Source organism: Chrysochloris asiatica, unplaced genomic scaffold (genome assembly GCF_000296735.1).
Source record: "Chrysochloris asiatica unplaced genomic scaffold, ChrAsi1.0 scaffold00006, whole genome shotgun sequence".
Classification (NCBI taxonomy): domain Eukaryota; kingdom Metazoa; phylum Chordata; class Mammalia; order Afrosoricida; family Chrysochloridae; genus Chrysochloris; species Chrysochloris asiatica.
This window is the reverse complement of record NW_006408524.1, coordinates 25,516,486-25,537,897: the sequence shown is the minus strand read 5'-3', so window position 1 is coordinate 25,537,897 and position 21,412 is coordinate 25,516,486. Positions and strand designations below refer to the sequence as shown.

The following is a 21,412-nucleotide window of genomic DNA, read 5'->3' as shown; positions in this document are numbered from 1 at the left end:
GTCTTTACGACTCTAGAACTAATTTATTGCTTTAAAAGTAAGGATAAGAACATGGTTTGCACTTTACTGATAAGCACAGATTGCAAAATGTGCTAGTGGTGTTTGGAGACCCAGAGGAGCAGAATGGAGAACCATTAATTGAGATGTATGTGGGAGTATGGATTTTCCCTACTGCTACAGAATACGAGTCAGGCAGAGAACCCCAAGGTCAGCAGTTCGAAACTACCAGCCATTCTGCGGGAGAAAGATGAGGCTTTCTGCTCCAGTAAAGATTCACAGCCTCAGAAACCCTGCGCAGGGTCGCTGTGAGTCGGAACTGACTCCACGACATATTACTGCCATTGAAATTATAAAATGTCACAAACATAGTATTAGGAAAAATAGTATTAACAATGATACTGTGCCCGTGTTTCACTTAGATGGTGAGAAAATTGAAATGCAAAATCTAACAAAAGAACACATGCTTAAAAAATAAAAGTTTTCCTAACAAATCAATCTGAAACCAAGCCTTGTGTGTTTCAGAATTAATTCACTACCAATGCAGCAGGTACTAAAATCACAAATTCCACATGCATCTGTCTCTTCAAATGGGCTCCATTATTTTAGGGGAAATTTTTTTCTAAATCTCCACTAAACATTTGAGGTTTATTAAGTGTTTTAGTTTAACACTTAAAAAAACAGCAGGCATCCAACATGGAAAAACAAAACAAAATTGTAAGCAAAGTTACTGGTATACCTTCTTAGGCAAGCAGATTTAGATTTATTATTAGTGAGGTTCAAAGGTTAAAACTGGAAAAAAAAATGCTGGACACTTAGAAGGAGGGGCCAGCTTGCCCAAGGGATCACATGACAGCTGCTAATTGGAAATGTTAAAAAGGGAAGGGAGAAAGGCAGAGTATCTGCCAACTTGTCTTTCTTTACTGCAACACTGGATTTTTCACTTTAAGGGGGGAAAAAAAAACCCAGCTAAGATATGTATAACTCTCACACGTGGCCTGATACAAATAAACCACCCCAGATTGATTAAGTACAGCTAGCACCCCCATCTCAAGTCTCCCTTGCAAAGTCAAAATTTGAAGATTGAATTTTAGAAGCTATAAATAAAAACATATTTCTATACTGAATTTTAATGAAGAGAACCTAAATCCCTAACCTCATTATATCTTTTTCTGCCATTACATTTACAAAATTAAAACACTGCTATAATGCACACCATTGTAGTACTGTATTTGTCTAAATGCTTAGGAATGCACGGCTCTTAAACTGTTCTGTGTTGCCTTTTTTTTTTTTTCAGAACCAACAACATTGACAACCTTCCAGAAAGTAAGATCAGTGTTAATATAATCTTTCAAATTATTGATCAATTAATTACTGAAAGTTGTATTTCTTTCAAATCTTTAAGTTGTTTTATTAGAAATTAATTTCTCTACAAAGTACAGATTTTCTCTCCTCAAATAATGTCTTATACTCCTTAAAATGTATTTTTCCTTATACGCACAATTTTTGCATTTAATTCAGAATGGTGAACACAATTTTTCATGATTAATGCTAATACTTCATTGACATGAGATAGCAAATCACCCATAGCTAGCCTTAAAGTTGAACTTATGAAACCATTTTTTGCACATACTAGCTGCAATTACCTGTACCACTCATTCTGAGCCACTAGATGGTGTAAAAAAATAAATTAAAATGGTGAAATTTCACCCCATAACCAAGAAATCTAAATATAACTTTAAGAAAATTACGTATTTCTAGGCACACAACAACTCGCACAATTTCTATATAAATTGTACTTTTAAAAAATCTCCCAGTACTTAATATCAGCTCTGTCTTGACTTGGAAATAAGCCCTTTTGAGCAATTTATTGCTCTCTTCTACTAAGAGCTTTGAGTTCTGAATTTATAATAATACCAAGCATTCAAAATTGCAGTCATCATTCATATATTAAATGAATTTATGACATTACCTTTATAGCCTGTGTTTGCCAAAGTTTTGATAAAACTGGAAGTCCAAGCCAATAAAAGATTATTAGAGAGTCTCCAGAGGTTCCCATCTGAACTTGCCCAGAGCAAAGCAAGGAAGTAGCAGTCTTGACAATAATAGCCCAAATTCCAAAAACCTGAAAATCGACAGCCAAGACCCCCATTGGTGGCCCAGAATTTGTCCAAATCCCACTGAGGGAGAGCTCTGCTATATTCTTCAGTGTACTTTTCTTTTCTTCCTCACTAAGATTTCCCTGTTTGATGCCCTATCTTACTATGTCCACAATTGGGTCACTGTTGTTGCTGTTGCTAATTGCTGTTGAGTCGGTTCTGACTCATAGGGTTCTGACTACATAGGGTTTGCAAGGAATGACTGAACCGCTGACCTCATGGTTAGCAGTCCAGTGCTTATCCTACAGCAGTGCCACAACAGTGCTATGACACCTATGGGTTGTTTAATCATTTCATTCAATGGTGTGTTGTCTCTTCTAGAAAGCAAAATGAACTTCAGCTGAAATTCACATTTCTAGAAGGTCCCTTATGAAATAATGCTGATTATGGAACTTCAAGCCTTGCGAAAGACTGACAGAAGAAGTATTTTTGGTCAGGTCCTTCTCAAATCGTAGCATTTAGAAAATTATGATGGTCGTATGTGCTTTCCATGAGCTGGACCACCACTAACCTTAGTTCCATGATCAAAGTTCACAAATAAAAACTACAATCTCCACAAAACAGATTTGGGAGAACAGAAATGACCTCCCCTGCAATCCTAGAAGTGTGATGTCCATCTTTAATTCTATATATTTAATTTCATGTTAATAGAGAATGATTTTCTGAGTCAGGGCTGATGACAGAGCATAGAGAATGCTGGTGGTTCACAGAGTAACCTGACAATGAATTGGTTTTCAGTGGCAAAGAACACCTGTTTCATAAAGGTTTTAGAAATACATCCTGATGGGTTACACGCGTTCCATAACTGAAAAAGGAATATAAATGGCTACATGACATTTATAAGGAGCTCTGGTAGTGCAGTGATTATGAGTTGGGCTGCAAACCTCAGGGTCAGCAGTTTGAAACTACCAGCTGTTCCATGGGATAAAGATGAGGCTTTCTGCTCCCGTAAAGAATTACAGCCTCAGAAACCCCGTACAGGGTCGCTATGAGTCAGAACCGGCTCCACGGCACATAACTACCACCACCATGCCATTTACCCCTATAGTCTGAAATTCCAAGTGGAAGCTTATCAACCTTTTAATTTTATACACAGTTGCAGCTGAACCAATGAAAGGAAATGTGAGCTAAGTAAGTCTGAGTAAATACTTTCATGATTCCAAGAATGTTTCTTGACAAGAACTGAAACGAATCAGTTTGATTTCTAGTTAACTCAAAAAGCTGTTGCCTTCATTCAGGACAATGACATGCTCAATAATAGTGTTAATCTTTTAGCTGTGATGTGGCTATCCATAAGCTTCCAAGAACTGAAAGTGTCTTTCTAAAAAAACTTATACTAATGAGCAGAGAACTGAGAGAAATCAGTGAAAAGCCTTAGCTTTGGGGACCTCACATAGCAATTGTCACAGCTATTTGATACTTAGTGAATATCTTTTTCCCTAAGAATTTACACGTACTTTTATCTTAGTCCTTTTGGATTCTTGGCACTTACAAACGGGCCCTGGTATGTGGAAGGTACTTTATGATGTTTCAAATTAATAAATCAAAACAGGAAGAAAGGAAGAAGACAGATACAAGCATAATAAAGAAATGAGAAGGAAAAGCATTAGCCTGGGAGTCAAGATGCTTGGCTCAAGGGCTGCTTTAGCACTGTCGGGGCCCAAATTCCCTTACCCACAAAGCAGAGGGTATAGGTCCCATGGCTAAGACCTTGAGTTCTAACTTCCCATGATTCTTTGTGCTACGATTTTATGCACCAGTCACCTAGTATTAAGCTTCAATATGTGACTTTACCTACAAATTCTTTCCTGTACCTAACAAGTCATTCTCTTTCTGAAAAGTCTAAAACAGTTCTCTGAGCAAGAAACCATATTAAACTCTTGTACTTAAATATAACATTTCCCTACTTATATTTAATTAAAAATTTTCCACATATCATTTATTTCTAAAATAGTTTCATAAAGTAGAGAAAGGGAGTTTTTGTTTTGTCTTGGCTTTTTTATCCCCATGTTAAAGTAAGGGAAATTAGAGATGAAAAAATTTAGGACTCCACATAGGTCATTATAGATAAGAAACTTGAATCTTACATCTAAGAACAGAAAGAGTCTAAATAGTCTAGTATCTTAAAAGACAGAAGCAATTATTTTTTAATGTATAAAAGATGAGTGCATAGAGATATACTTTACCATTCTGTTTATAAATACGATGTGTTAAGCTTAAAAAAATTACCTAAACCTGTCTGAATAGAAAAGCATTGCTTTTAAATTGTCGGAACACTCACTTTGTTTACATAAAGATGAAAAATTTGTTCTATAAACACAGTGTTTCCAGTAGTGAATGGCAGATAAAGTCAGAATCAGCACACCGAAGAATAAAAAGGAAGAGGAAAGAAAAACATAATAAATAACCTAATACCTTACAATGTTAACTTTTACATAAGACGATTGTTTCTGGAGAAGGCAGTCAGTGGATGTGAGCCAAAGGCTCAAGCGATGGGTAAACACTGGTAAGTTGGATTCTGTTATCTGATTATGTTCAAAATTTGATTATATTTCACTTGACAAAATAATTAATTATTGTGAACTCCCGATTGTTAACAAGGACCTTGGAGAATTCCAACTGGCATTTGTCCCCCAATGCTGGGAAATCCAAATGCAGAAAAATCTAACTTTTCATTTACTCCTTTTGCAGTTGGTCCTTTTGGAAAATCTTCTTACCTTGCTAAGAATGTAAATCACGTCACCACGCTTAAAAGACAACTCATCAGAAAGAGCTCCTGTGCAGTCCCACAAGCCCTGGTAAAAATTAGCATAATCAGTGCTTTTATCTCCTAGGAAGAAGAAAAAGAAAACAGGAGTTAGAACTTTCATGTAATCATCCTTGTTTTAAAATGAACCAATTAGAAATCAAAGAACCACTCATTCCAAACCACCAAAATAGGCTAAAAAAATTTTGTCCTGACTCAAAGCACATTTTATTACACTCACACAAGAATCCTTTAAAAAAAAAAACAACAACTATCATCTAGTTAAAATAGTTTCCAAGGTGATCTGTTCTTTTTTCTCTTTCTTTTCATCTAAAATCTGTGATTGCAATGTATATACTCTTATTAAACCAGCACCTAAAAGTTGCTTCTCACTTATTTAATATGACAAAGCTAAGCCCATTTACAACATGTTTTGAAGGAATTAAGTCAGCCACACTGCATAATAATGAACAATAGTCAAGTGCTGTGATGAACAGATGAACATGCTGTGATATAAACATCTCACAGAATCAAGGGCACTTCATTAAAGTAAAAATAGTAAAGGAGATCAGGTGCAAGTATAAATCCAAACAAAAGGAAAAATAAAATTCCTAAAATGAAACGTTGATAAAGTATCCTAAAAGTAAAGGCTAAAGTAACAATAATATATATACGATACTCCCAGCTCTCTTCTTGGGGACATTTGTACCCAAAGTCACTGGATATTATTTCAAAAATATTTTAGTAACTTTGACCAATGCTGAAGCTGCATTTTTCAACTTACTTTTGTCAGCCCTGGTTTAGGGCATTGGGCTCTGAATAAACATGGAGCACACACTGGGGTTATCAGCTCATCCTTCTAACAGCTTAAGCACAATGAATGTGATGTGCTCAAACTGCCATACACACCATTAACTGATTGATTATTTAGTGCTCTTCACTCTGTAATATCATAGTAAACTGGGTAATAAATGCTTTTGTCACTTATACAGTGTGGGTCTCCTGAAACTCAGCACAGAGTTAAAATACACTGGATGCTTTTGTTACCCTGAAACTGTTTCCTGTTTTTAATTTCATGATAATTGAGTTTTGATGAATTAACGCAAAAAGAATGCAAGTAGTATCAATAATATTTCCGTGTATTCACTAGGCAGGCAGAACATGTATGTGTTGACAACTTCCATCATTGGAATGTCATCTTTGAATTCTGAGGGGATATCTGTGGAGATGCACACCGAGTCAGGATTGTCATCTCACGTTTGTTATATAGCTCTGAAACAGCACACTCCTTGGCAATTCCAACACAACTATTCACGTTAGCATGGCATTAGGGTGTTTGCTTTATTAGAGTTTACAATTTATACAAGTTTTTAAAGTTTATCAGAAACGTATGAAATCCTCTTTTTTAAAAAAATCAAACAGTAAATAAGAAAATCTGATGAATTTGAAACCTGAATATTTAGAAAATAGGATGCTACTTTTCAATTATACAACAAAAAAAGAAGCAAGGATTAAAATACACAGTTTAGCAAAACCCCTTATTAATTTTTTATCTCCTATTTTCTACGAATTAAAAGAGAGAAAGAGAGAGAGAGAGAGAGAGAGAGAGGGAAGGGGAAGCACTGGGAGGAAGGAAGAAGAGAAGGAGAGAGACATCTACTGACTTCTCTACACTAGCATCTGAGCACTCATCACTGATACCAGCAGGGATGTATACAAGCCTGGCTATCCAACCAAGAACTAACAATGCTCGTGGCCACCCTTCATTAGGTCTCCCCTCCCCCTGCAATGACCAAAGCATGTATTAAGTAAATCCCACAAACAGACGCTAGAGGGCACTCTGACTGGCCAGATCACTCCAAACATTGTCAATTAAAAAAAAAAAAAATTACTTAATAATAAAGTGACTGATTTCTTTTAAAAACCACTTATTTAGACAAATAGAGCTTTAGAAGTTGAAACATTCTCCTCAGACTAAATTAACTGCTAAATGGGTCAAATGTTGTGCCCCTTGCAGTCTGTCAGTGTCAATTTAAAAGTCGAGGAATTAGAGCAAAGAGAGAATGACATCATTTCACATGCAAGACCCTCCCAGACAGTCACTGGCCAGGAGGTAGAAGGATCTAAATTGCTGGTCCCACCCACCCATCCACCCACTCACCACCCACACACACACTCCAGGAAAGCTCCTGTAATGTTTCCCTTGTTGTTCAGCCTTGGGCTCGGCCCAAAAGGTCGAAGAGACAAAACTTGAGCCAAAAACAAAAACAAAACAAAACAAAAAAAAAACGAGAGTAAAGGTTTTGGCTTCACTAGGGTACCCCAGGAGTCCTGATGTGGCATTGTGGGTTAATGCACCAGACTGTAAAGCCATTTGAACTGCAAGGTTGGTGGTTCAAGCTCACCAACTGATCCTCTGAAACCCTCTATAGGGTCTCTATGTGTTGGAACTGACTCGATGGCACTTCACGACAATAACAACAATGGTATCCTAAGAGTTTTCCTAGCTGTCCAAGCTGCACTTTAGTTTCTCTGTCACGTCAATTTTTCTCTCAATGTCTTTTTTTCAAAGGAGAGGGGAGGAAGGCGAGAAGAAAGAAAGAAAGAGAGAGTAAGAGAGAAAGAAAGAAAGAAAAAGTCTATGGTGGTTTCTAACACATAATCCTTATGACTTTCGGGTCTTTCTTTCCCCTTGATGCGCTTGGTGAAACTCCTATTAACACTAATGGGAGTTACAGGAGCACATGAGGGGAAGGGAGACCCCCACGGTGTGCAAGACGCATTTCTCCCTAGATGTGCATCATGAGCATTTCATTACATCTCACTGCTGCAAAGAAGCGACACAGCTCATGATGCGGCAATGCTGGGAAAAAGACGCATTTTCAGCTGTGCTCTCTGTAATAATCTTGATGATGATGTTACCCAAAGACCAAGCTCATTTCCATGTCCCACATGTGAGCTCTGTTAAAGAATAATAAGTACTTATGCCACACAGCTAACATGCCCATACCACTGACTCTTGTATCCATTTCAGCATGCAATACTAGTTAGAAAGTACAAAAGTCACAACTAGGATGAAAACCTGGCAGGCCATGTTTACTGGCTATAGTCTCTTTAGGAGAGCAGTGTTTAAATGCCTCTTTTTTAAATGTTTCATTGTTGTGTGTGTGAATATTTACAGAGAAAATTAATCACCCATCCAACAGTTTATACACACTTTGTTTCACGACACTATTCAATGTAATAGCACTCTTTCCGCTGCTTCCCTGAGGTCTCCATTTCCATCTGCTCACCCTTCCTGCTCCTTCTTGCCTTTTGAACTTTATTTTTTGGTGAATGTTGCCATTTGGTCTTATTGGTTGCTTTTCTGAGGAGGGGTTACTGTTCACTTTATAGGCAGTCTGGTGTGGCCCTGTAGGATAAGCACTGAACTGCTAACTTCAAGGTCGGAGGGTTCAAACCCACCAGCCACCCCTTGGAAAAACTATACACCGTCACTATGAGTCAGAACTGACTCAACGGCACTTAAGAAGAATAACAATTGTATGGCTGAATGGTGGTCTCTAGGAGTGGGTTTAATTCCAAGTTAGAAGGGTGTCTGAGGGCCACAGTCTTGGAGTTCCATCAGTCTTTATCAGAACAGTAAGTCTGGTCTTTTTTATGACTTTTAGTTTTGCTTTACATCTTTCTCTCACTCTGTCTAGGGCCCTCTAGTGCGGTAATAATCCGAGTAGTTGGGAGTGGTAACGGGGCACCATCTAGTTCTTCTAGCCTTCCATTAGCGGCGGTTGTGGTTCATGTGCTCCATTAGTCAGATGGACTAATTGTTTCCTTGAATATTACATTCTTCACTCTTTTTTTGTGCTAAATGGGCAGAGACCAATAGTTATATCTTAAATGGACACTCACACGATTTTAAGATCACACTATTCACCAAACTAGGATGTACAAATTTGTCCTTATGGACAGTGTTCTGCCAATTGACCTAGATGTCCCTACAGACTATGGTCTTAAGCCCTCAAATCCAGTGACTTGGTTCCTTAAGATATTTGGTTGTTGCAATGTTTAAATACTTGATGTGTAATCTAGATATAAAATTTAGGAATTATCTTATTCCTTTGTGAACAGTAAGATCCTATGATTTACTTTTTTTTTTTAATGTAGCTAAATATACAGGAGCTCTGGTAGTCAAGCTACGAACCTCAAGGTCAGCAGTTCAAAACTACCAGCTGTTCCACGGGAGAAAGATGAGGTTTTCTGCTCTAGTAAAGATTTACAGCCTCAGAACTTCTATGGAGGGTCACTATGAACCAGAACCAGCTCCATGGCACACAACCACTACCACCAAATATATACAAAGAATTAAACAGAGCCTCAAAAGCATAGCAGGGTCACAAAAGTAAACAATGTTTACACACAAAAATCCATGTGAGCTATGTATCAAAACAAAATGTTGAATGGAGTATATATACTCTCATATACCACAGTTAAACATATGTTGTAAAATACAGATGAAGCCTGTTTAATTGTCTTTACTGTACTGTTACTGTTCCTAATCTATCCGTAAAGAGTCCTGGTGGAACACTGCAGGACAATGCACTGGACCACAAGGTCACTTTGAACTGCAAGGTCGGCTGTTCAAACCCACCAGCTGCTCCTTGGAAACCCTTTACAGGGTCGCTACAGGTTGGAACTGACTGACGGCACTTAACGAAACAACTCAATCCATACAATGATTTTTGTCATTTTTTTTTTTTTAATTACAAAAATCTCCTTACGTTTCTTATTCTACAAGTACAAATGGTAGGAAGGAGGAGGGGAAGAGTGTAAGGAGGGAGGGTTGTAAGTCAACCGGACAGTGAAGGATTTAAACAATGCCTTTGCTCTTGCTTTTAAAAACATACAAAAACAGATCACTGGACATACAGAAGTGTTATGCATATAGGATTAATGTGTAAAAACTGCAAAACTCAAGAAATGTTTACAATATGACAAAGGATGAAGCATATATGATAAAATAATGGAGAATCTCTCCCTGTGATAGGTTTTTAGAAAGGCAAGTACATTCTACAGTGTTCTAGAAATCAAACATCGTCTTTATCTCTCTCTATATATATACATATGCAAGATATGTACGCTTAACATGAATGAACTTGGTAAGAAATGTAAGATTCACTTTTGCTCTGTTTTTGTTATTTTGCATTAGAGCAGTCTGCAATTTAAAAAATTTTTTTAGTAAAATTAGTGTGAAAAATATTTGACATTCTTGAGTAAGGTTAGAAGTTCATGTCATGTGATGCTCAGCAAGATAGCAATACCCTTGTCAACTCATTGCCCTACACAGCAAACAAACTTCTAGAGTTACATTTTTGACAGTCTAGGGAAGATCAAAGGTCACAGCTATGCAAAACTTTAAAACTGTTGCTTGAAAAGAATGTCATGTCACTAAAGATAAGAATTATTGTAGTATAGTGCTTTATAGCTTGTCCATGGAAAATTAGTTCGACTTACTGCATTCTTTTTAGGAAAAAGCTGATTTTCTCCCCTACCCTCAAAGGTAAAACTTCGGGAGATGGTTACTTTTAAATGACTTTTGTGAAAAATACAATTGCTTCGAGCCAAAATGCTTGCAACCATGGAAAGAATATTTACCTTCTGTATCTGAATTGATTTAAAAATAAATAAATAAAAGAACTGTTAGCTCCTGGCAGAAGCTTTATAAGACATAACCCAAAACATATATACTTAAATTACTATTGAACACAGTTTTCAAGGTTTCACTAGGCCTAGTGTTTCATAACTGCATTTTAGGGGACTGGAATGTTAACATTAATGACGTTGTCCCTGCTTCCTTTCTAAGAAAAGCAAAACCCAAACGCTTTGCAGCGACCTGCTCCTGCGATTTCCTGCCCAGGTCCGGAAATCAGGCCTCTGTTTCCTTTCCACATGTCATGGTAGGAAGGACTCTGGAAAGCTACTTCCTGAACACACGCTTCTTGTCCTCCCTGCCTGTGACAGCTTGAAAGAGTGATGTATGGACATGTATGAGAGAGGGGAAGGTGACCCTGACTACAATCCCCTACAGGACACAGGGATGATATGGCAGACCTTGCTCCAATTGACATGTGGCTGTGAAGAGGTGTAAAGTGCTGATAAGAAGGAAGTCCTTTTTTCTGCAGTGTAAAATAATTACTGGTTTATCAAAACTAACCTCAGGCGTGCACTAAAGATATGGTTTATCTCTTGCTGTTTGGAAATAACAACTAGCAAGAAAAGTTGCCTATATCATGTGATGGCAAACATAAGTGTTTGCAGCTATTTTTCCAGACTCACTCATAATTAGTACTTGGGGCCACGTGCCAGGTGGAAATGGATAAGAGGAATATCCTTCCTAACCTTCTGGGCCACCAGTGTCCTTTTCCAATTTTTAAGCTGCTGTCACTGGACTCTGGCATTTCTTACCCAATTCATTTGCTTTCTGTGTTAATCATATGCGATGAAGATATGCATGGCCAACATTTAAACAGGCTGCAGATCAATTAGCGGTCTTAAGTTTATCTGATTTTTATCAAAGAAGACAGAGCTGTGGGTCGATTGTCAGAGCCTGTGTCAAGTTGACCTTTTCAGAGATGTCTACATTGCCAGTCCCCTGGGCAACTTGTTGTCCCCTGTTAGTCTCTGAATGGCAGAAGTCTGTTCTGCTCAAGCACAAAGTATACACAGATGTCTATATTACATTCTTATAGGTTTGACAGCAACTGCATGTTGTATCTATAAACTGTCCTTTAGCAGTGACACTTCCTCAATGATGATAAGCTAATTTATGCAACTAAATCTCCTTTGTGCAGAAATGAAAGCTAATTGAGTCATTACAAAGTAATTCAGGAAGGAATACCTTGTATAAATTGGCTTACTTTATAAATCCTTCTCAAGTGGTTTTCATGCATCCTAAATGGGACTAAGCAGCTTATCAGCCATGAGATATCCAGACAGAACAAGCCAACTTCAGGAGCTGTGCAAACGTCTTTAGAGCAGTAACAAGAAACTGACTGAAATGAAAGTCAACAAATCTAAAATCCGCTTCTTTACCAGGATGCTACACAATTCATTACCTGAAGTATGTGGAACAGTCTCCTGACTCATCTTCCTTTGTTCTTCCATTTTCACTGGAGCGGAGGCTTCTTCCTCCTCTGTAAATAAACAAAATCAACGACACATTGAAAGGTTGCTTCAGGGTACATGCAACACAGTACTCATGCCCTTTCATAAGCAGAACTAAAAGTGTATAACACTTTAATATTACTTCTTGAAGAATAAGGCTAATCCATATTGCATTTCTTTTTCATTAGAGTTGGGCTGCTAACCTCAAGGTCAGCAGTTCAAAACTACTAGTGGTTCCAGAAGAGAAAGATAAGGTTTTCTGCTCCCGTAAAGACTTATAGCCTCGGAAACCCTATAAAGGTTCGCTATGAGTTATAACTGACCCACACACAACCACCACCAAAGCTGAGCAAGTAGTCCTGGTGTGGTGTTGGAAGTTAAGCACTGGGCCGCAAGGTAGGTTTGAATTGCGAAGTTGGCGGTTCAAACTCACCAGCACCTTAAAAACTCTATACAGGGTCATTATGAATCAGAACAGACTCGATGGAACTTAACAACAACAACAAAAGTGAGCAAACAAAACTCTATTTCCAAATAGCAACCCCTGCCTTGGCATCTCACATGATACTCGTATGCCACAAGGTAATATGGCAGGAGTGCCACTGATATGATCATAAAATATCCACAAAGAGAAAATGTATGTGGCAAAATAGTTAACCTGTAAGCTATTTACTGTCAGATACTTTCTTATCTTTTCTCATTTGATGTCCACAAAAAGATACTAGAAAGATCCTCATTCTTCTAGGCAAGTCCCCCCAAATTCCTATTGTGTGTCACACAGTGTGGCAGATGTTAAGATTGCACAGAGAAATGATTTTTTAAATCCTCACTTTATGCTAACTAGATTGAGACTCAAAAAGGTGAGCTAGCTTCTCAAATTTTATTATTAAAACTTAGGTTTCTGATTTTAAAGTCCATGTATTTTATCCTATACATGCCATTATGATGATTAAATAATTCCATCAATAAATCTTCGTTGAGTATTAACTACCTGTAAGAGAGAGGATCTACTGGAGAGGTCATCAGACTGGAGCGTCTTACTTAGGAAGTTGGCAGGACATAAACGGGACAAGGGAACACCTTCAAGGGACACCGTGAAGACTTTGAAGAGTGGAAGGAATCTGAATAAGGACAGACGGCAAGGAGGGTACGTCCAGATAGAGAGAAAGGTATGGACAAAAAAAGGTGGTGCAATCAGAATTCTTTTGGCTGAAGAATGTAGTACTTAGAGAAGAGGAGCAAGATGGGAGACAATGCTAACAATCTGGGCCAATTGTTGAAGGGCCAAGAACATTCTGCTGTAGATTTCAGACATCGTTTGGTGGGTGATGAGAGCCCCAGAGGCTTTGAAACAGGAAAAGGCAGAGTAAAGCCATGAGGAACAGTAAAGATAAATCTGGAGACGGGACCTGGAGAATAGTGAATACTCACAAGTCTAGCAAAGGGAAGGAAATCTTGATAAGAAGGTAAGGAGATGGATGTGAGAGGGAAAAGGAAGTAGAACTGATAAGCTTTGTGACTGAATGGATGTGACTGGGTGAGGGGAATTAAAAAAAAAAAAAGAGTAACCAAGGATTTTGAATATGTAAGATATACTGTCACCAAAAAAGAGGATATACTACAAGATAGGCTCTTTTTTCTGGGGGGGGGACATAAGGACTCACATTTAGGCAGGAGGAATTTAATGTGCTTATGGGGGAAACTCAAAATCAAGTTTGAGTGTTACCACAATCACAAGACAAACAAGACTGCTTTGACTTTTTGCAAGTCAATTCCAACAAAATGGCATGAGCTTTAATGGAAGAAACAGCTGGAAATATCTGGCACTTTACACATATTGCTCTCACAGTTGTTGTTATTGTTGTTAGGTGCCAGTGAGCCTGTTCTGACTCAGAGTGACCCCGTAGAGGATTTCTGAGGCTGTAAATCTTCACAGGAGCAGAAAAACTCATCTTTCTCCAGCACTGTAACTGGTGGGCTTGAACCACAGACATTGTGGTTAGGTTTCCAGTGCTTATCCTACAGCAAGACCACTAAGTGCCTTCGAGTTCTGTCTCTTTTTCTCAAAACAGCTACGCACTGCCTACAGCCGCCTGGTGGATTCCACTCACAGTGACTCTGTAGCACAGAGCAGAAGGGCCCCAAATCTTTACAGAAGCGGTGCTGGTGCATTCTAACTGCCAACTGTTTGGTTACCAGCTGAGTGCTTAACTTCTGCACCACCTGGTAGAGCTGTCTCACTTAAAACAAATCAAGGTCTAGCTAACATACATGAATTAAGAAGGCAGTTTTATATTAATTTTAAATGTAAAAGAGACATTTACAGTCCTACCTATTGATTTTACAGATACTTTCTTTAAAAGGTGCAAGAGAAAGCTTTCTTTAATATTCAGACTATTTTTCCAGTAATACCCTCCTTCCGAGTCCTGGTGGAGTGCTTAGAGTAAGCACTGGACTGCAAGGTCAGTTTGAACCACAAGGCCAGTGGTTCAAACTCACCAGTCGCTCCTCAGAAATCCTATACAGGGTTTCTAAGACTCGGAACCAACTCAACAGCACTTAACGACAACACCCTCCTTTCAGGAGTCCTGGTAGCGTGGTGGGTTACGCACTGGGCTGCTAACCACAAGGCCAACAGTTTGAATCTACCAGTTGCTCCACAGAGAGGCTTTCTGCTCCCATAAAGATATACACCCTCGGAAATCCCAGGCAGGTTTGAAATGAGTCGAAACCAACTCCACGGCACATAACCATCACCAGTACCACCCTCCTTGCACAAATTCAACAACAAGGAGTAAATTTTACAATAATTAAGTGCACTTATCTTCAGTCAAAAGCCATACCCACATCTATATGGTGTTGTTTCAAGTGCTGCCCAGCCGATTCCGACTCATAGTGACCATGCATAGGGTTTTCAAGGAGAGACTGGTGGGTTTGAACAGCGCACCCTGAAGTTTACATTGACCTTGAGGTCGAGTGCTTGGAAGGACTATTCTTGGCTCTTAAGGAAGAATGGTGAACTATAGACTCACAAGTCAGCCTTGTTGTTGTTGTTGTTGTTATGTGCCATCGAGTCGGTTCCGACCCATAGCGACCCTGTATAGGGTTTCTGAGGGTGTAAATCTTTACGGGAGTAGAAAGCCTCATCTTTCTCCCGCGGAGCAGCTGGTAGTTTCGAACCACTGACCTTAAGGTTCGCAGCCTGATTCGTAACCACTACGCTACCAGAGCTCCTTACAAGTCAGCCTTAAGACATCATAAAAACGGATTCAGATAATTACATGGAAACACCCTGATCTCTGGCAAAGTTAACAATGAACTTAGAAAAATTCATTTATTATAATATATCTTTATTTTATTAAAATTGAATTGCCTTAATGTGTGCTGGGGACTGCATAGAGGTATAAAGGGAGTCTTGGCCTAATGAAAATTTATTCTTAAATTAAAAGAAGAAAAAGAAAACATATCTTTTTTTTTTTTTTAAGTATATATTTACATAAGTTTCAATATATACTGTGAAGTATCCAAACGGAAATCCATGTGAGATACTTCATAAATACTATTTTAGAGGATGAAATGCTGAGGTATTTCCTTTCTCCCTTTTAAACTTAGTACTAATGTTTTTAGGTCAAAGTATTTTATGCATTTCATTCATCAATTGGTCTTAAACAATATTCAAAACAACTCATTTTACCTTGGGTTAAGAATATAAGCATCATGCATATAAAAGACAATAAAATCAGATTTAGTAGTTTTGTCCTTTCTTTTTTTTAGTTTTTAGTGGAAAAAATACTCAGACTAGACCTTGACTAGAATCTAACCCAAGGCAGATGCTCAATAAATCTTGAGTAAACTAACAGATTCAAATATCATGGGGAAAAAAAAAATCCTGTTACAATATATTCATTTATTAACAGAACAAACCTTTCCACACTTTCAAATTTGTAATAAAAAATATCTGAGGACTAGTGACCAAAATTTTAGACAATAATTACCTTCACAATATAATAAAGACATACACACTCACGGGGTGTTTTGTTTAGGGTTATTATTGAACATTTTATTTTGCTTTTGAGGCACAATGTCATTATGCAATACTAATTAATACCTCAAGTAATCAATGTTTGTGGGTTAATATAGTCCATTCAACATTTTAATAACAGTAAACAAAAACAGCTCAGCTATGCAGGAAAATCCATCAAACCACACAGATGGTTATAAGGTTTTCATTATGTGGTTTCCATAGCAATCATATTGCAAATCTGGAAGCTTCTTGCAAATAAGCAGCTTGTATTTACATGCCTCTCAGCTGCAGCACAAAACTCTTCAACATGTGAAGTTATTATTCCAATCACACATTGTTTAGAAGAATCACCACGAGATATTTTGAAGAGACGAGATGAACATAATGGTGCAGTGAACTAATTGCAAAAGATAATCCAAACATAGCTTCACGTTTACTAAATAATCAATGAGTATTAGAAATATTATGATAGTTGTCAAAAGGTTTTAACACCAAACCCTGTCAAAAATATTTGGCAAAATATGGACCTTCCGGGAGCAATCCGACCTTTGGAATGAAAAACCATGATCCCTTGTCCCATCTTTCAAGTTGATATTTGGCTTTCTTTTCAAGTTGAGCAAAGAAAGGAAAAATAGCAGAGAATTGAGTGTTCTCGAATCTTTTAGAATGACTACTACTTGAGGAAATGCTTACTGTAGGAAAAGTCAGAACATTTTTTTTTCCTTCTAGATTTACCAACTTAATTTATAAATGAATCCAATTCTATAACAGATACATTATTAACCTAGTAAGGATCACAAATCTGTCTAGTTATGCAGTTTTTTTTACAAAATGAGTATTTCTGACTTAGCAATGTTCTTATTTTTTAGGATAAATATCCCAGAAGTAAAGGGATAAGCAAATGATACATTTAGCTAACATTGCTTGAAAAAGGATAAAGACAATTTGTTAGCACCATGGCCAGTTGATGATGCTTACTCACACTGCGGCTGAAGATCGATTTTATCATCTCCTCCAAACAGAAGAGGAAAACACCATAAGGAGATATTTGATTCGCACAAGAATTACTTTTCTCACTTACACACCTTCAGAAAACAGCTTTACTAAATTATAATGCACTTCAAAAGACATAAAACACAGTATCAAAAGTTACACACTAAAATAAACCTTCCCAGATTTCATTTGATTATGTGACTATATATTTGTCTCAAAAAAAGTTAATATTTATTGCTTAAATGCTCATGGTTGTTAGGTACTGTCGAGTCGGTGGCAAAAGTAAATCATTCTATCACAGAGGTGTGAAAGAAGATTCAGCTACATTTCAGAGTGATTAGCTACCCTACATGCTTCCTATCAAGACATCAGGATCCTGAAAGTTGAAAGCAAGATGACCCTTAATAGGGAAGACGGATGAACTTAAGATACTTCTAGCTAGCCCTACCTGTGAAACATAAAATAAGAAGAAATGCTAAAAGGATTTACCTAGATGGCATCTCATCTCTTCTTCCCTTCTAAGACCTGGGGCAAGCTACGAAGGTGATGGAAGGGCAGGAAGAGCTGAAGATACGGGTCAAAGGAGTACAAGCTGGGTGATTCCAATTTATGACAACAAAGAAAAGTGAGCCCCTTAAATCCACTGCACTCAAATCGATTCTGCCTCAGAGAACTGCTTCATAAGTTTCTGAGACTGTAAAATTTTACAGAAACAGTCTATTTTTCTCCCTCAGAGAGGATGGTAGGTTTGAACCGGTGATTTGTCCAGTTAGCAGCCCAATGTGTTGTTGTTACTGCTGTGTGTCATCAAGTCTGTTCCGACTCATAGTGAACCGCTATATGGTTTCTGAGACCAGCTGTTGGGTTTGAACTAACAATACTGTGGTTACTATTCTAGTGCTTACCCTACAGTACCACACCAGGGCTCAAAAATACCTTAAGGGCCTGTAATCCCAAGACTGCTGGTAATTTAAAATATGATGCTTCTAAAGGATTTTCTAAGGAGCTCTGGTAGCGTAGTGGTTACGAATCTGGCTGTGAACTGCAAGGTCAGCAGTTCGAAACTACCAGCGGTTCCACGGGAGAAAGATGAGGCATTCTGCTCCCGTAAAGATTCACAGCCTCGGAAACTCTGTGCAGGGTCGCTATGAGTCGGAACCGACTCCACGGCACATAACAACAACAAAGGATTTTCTATCTACTGAATAGCTTGAGCTTACAAAATAAATTACAAAATAAAGATGTATTTTATAACTTTATACATATGTGCCTTTTAGAGTTCTGGTGTGGCACTGGAGTATAAGCACTGGACTGCTAACTATACGATTGGCAGTTCAAACCCACCAGCCACTCCATTCTAAGAGGTAATGGAGGAGGCCAGGTGTCCGACCTTGGTCCAGTCATTTCCCATCCCTCTGATTTATAATGAGGAATTTGAGCTAGATGATCTTTAAGCTTTCTGCTTTTTCTAAGTTGGAATCAACTCCATAGCACTTAACAACAACAATAACAAATTATTCCTTTTAGAATTTATGCAAATGTCAAAATTAGCAGGAGGATAACAAAGATGAGTGAAATAACATAGTCATGCTTGTGTTGTTGTTGTTGTTTACTTCCTGGAAATTAGGCAAACTGGGCCTGTTTTTACAGTTCTAACGATTATGTACTCTTGACACTAAGTCCAATTCTCAGTGTCATTTGGGTCCAGTAAGAAGAAGAATGTCTATCCTTTTAGCAAGGATTTGGGGAGGACAATGAGAGAACTAGACCTCTCAGAAGAAGAAAAAATGTACAATTTACTGCCTTCGAAGCTAGGTGTGTTACAATCACTTGCTAGTTTAGCAACACAGAAAGCGAATATTATATAAAAATTAACAATCATACAGTACAGTTGTTCAATCGTACAATCTAATGTCTACCGTAATATCATTCTATGAATATAGGGATTCATGTGAAAAGCTCAACATTGCACTTTGAAAAAAAAAGGAAATGTCATCCCACTCTAGTAAATTTCTGTACCATAATATTAAAATTAATGACTTAACATAAATCTGAAAATGCAAAGATAAGGACCTTTCACACTAATATTATACTTTTCAACATCATGTTTGGGATGTTGGTAAAAAAAAATCAAAACCTCAAATTCAAGCAAAGATTCCCTTTTACAGAATTAGAAGAGATATCTTAGAAAAGATAGAAAACATAAGAGACCATCTAGCTCAAATTCCTCATTACAAAAGAGAGGGATAAGAAATGACTGGGCCAAGGTCAGAAACGGGGCCTCCTCCATTGCATTTTATCAGTGATTGTCTTTGACCTGCAGAGTTTGGGAAAAGTCATCTGCTACTCTAGGTGCATTTTTTCTATTTCAGAAGCAGTATTATTTGACTTGATAATCTAAAGGCAGTTATGGCAGACAAGGTTCAAAATAAGATTTTTTTAAAATGTTTTATTGTGAATTATGTGATAGTTTACATGGGAGAACATTAGCTTTACATTCATCTTATCATATATCATTTCATTGCCATGGTTACAATCCCCTCCATGGATCATCAACCAACCACAGGGTATACCCCGCAAACCTGCCCCTGGTCGTCAGCACACAGCCGCTCTCCCTCTCAGGATCTGAAGTCTCTAGTCACACCATCTCTCCACGTCATCGTCAGTGCCTCCAATTCTGGCATCACTGCTTCTCTGGGTAGGGTCCCACTCTCTGCTCTTCTCTCTTGATAGTCCCAAGGACCTCTGTTCCTAGACTGCAAAGTTAAGCACTCCCTTCCTTGCTACAAAACGTCTACCTTTACATTTCCAACCCTCACAATCAGTCCTGATAACAATTATTCACTATTGTTATCATAAGAGACCTATCCACATTTCCTTTCATCAGCCCCACCTAGACACACTGGATACTACTCAGTAGAGACTCTACCTTCCTCCACGCCCTTGGATCTAGATTCCTTCTTGAAAGCTTCTAAGTCAGTCACTTCTTGCCTTTGAAACCCCCCCATTTTGGGTAGCCAATGTTCAAGTTGCCCATCCCTGTCTACTCTGTTCATGGAGGGTGTGGGAATAATCCTTGTTGTAAAGATTTGTTCCCTCTTTTGAGCTACTGCATCCATAGATGTAGGTCAAGTTCCTCAAATTGTATTAGATTACTCTTTTTTTTGCTCTTCTTTCTTCTTCTAGTTGAGTTCTGATCATCCAGTCATTGAAGCCAGGTCAAGTGGGTATTATTTGCAAGTGTGGGTGTTCTTATGCATATACCCTCTCTTCTTATTAGCTGGATGTTTCACTCTCCACTCTAGTCCTCTGTGACTATGTTCCTGACTCTGGGCCCAAGAATCCCCAGGTTTTGCCACACTGCTCTACCCGGGTTCACAGGAGTCTATTGAATGTTGTAGGGCTTAGCTCGCAGCTTCATTGCTGTTTTTCCCTCACTTCCCTTTAACAGTGACTAACATGGTCACCAATCAGAGCATGTATTCCCATTGAGTCTTAGTCTTGGAAGGGGGTTTGCTCTGAGGGTACCCAAACACTTGCCTTGATGTCTCCTGGGTGAGCAACTTGCTTGAACTTGTAGTAGTCAGTCAGTCTGCTGTTATTGTTTTGTATTTTTCCTGTAGGTCTTTCTTTCAAGAAGTATCTTGTTCTTCTAGCCACTCCAGGCTGGTCTGCTTGTCCTTTCAAGTGGAAATTTACCACCTCTGAAGATTCTGGAGGCTGTTCAAGATTCAACCTATGGTCTCAGAGGCTCCACAGGAAGCCTCCTTCACTGGGCACATTGTAGCCCCATTTTAGGTATTCCAATCAGTTATAGGCAAAAGATGGGCTCACAAGCTTTCTATAGTGATATTTCTGGCTATTCCTTTCTCTCTCCCTCAAGTGTTTATTTTGTAATGGTATGCCAGGAAAACAAGATTGAAAAGACAGCCAAGCATCTTAACATTATTTCCCCCCTTTTCCCAATTCCAACCATGTCTCAATCCCTGTATCCCAGAGCCCTGGTGTTCCAAGGTTGTGCATACATCATTATTTACCTCTGTCCCACTTAGCCCATGCAAACCTGCCTAATTGTTCTCCCATCCACCTTGTTCTTCCACTCACCTCCCCCTTTTTGTATCTATCCCCCCTCCCCAGCACCCAAACTATCCTGTGTCTATTACCTGCCCTGTGCTCAACCTTCCCCTCCCTCCCTTCACCCCACCCCTCACATCCCAGCAACCAGCAAAGAATCCATCCCCCTTTAGTATGGGTTCTTTTTCTTAGTCTTTTACAGTAGTGGTCCTATGCAGTATTTTTCCTCTTGTGACTGACTAATTTTACTCAACATAA

At 38.4% G+C, this 21,412-nt stretch overlaps 1 protein-coding gene across 1 annotated transcript in view; it reads right to left on the bottom strand.

Annotated features, from left to right (window-relative positions):
- The window catches only part of SKAP2 (src kinase associated phosphoprotein 2), a 221,691-nt gene that overhangs the window by 10,281 nt on the left and 189,998 nt on the right, over positions 1–21,412 (bottom strand). The window contains exons 10-11 of the mRNA XM_006832196.1: positions 12,015–12,092; positions 4,874–4,986 (exon numbers count right to left, since the gene is read on the bottom strand). Of these exons, the coding sequence (XP_006832259.1) occupies positions 4,874–4,986; positions 12,015–12,092 (191 nt within the window). The remainder of the gene's footprint in view (positions 1–4,873; positions 4,987–12,014; positions 12,093–21,412) is intronic.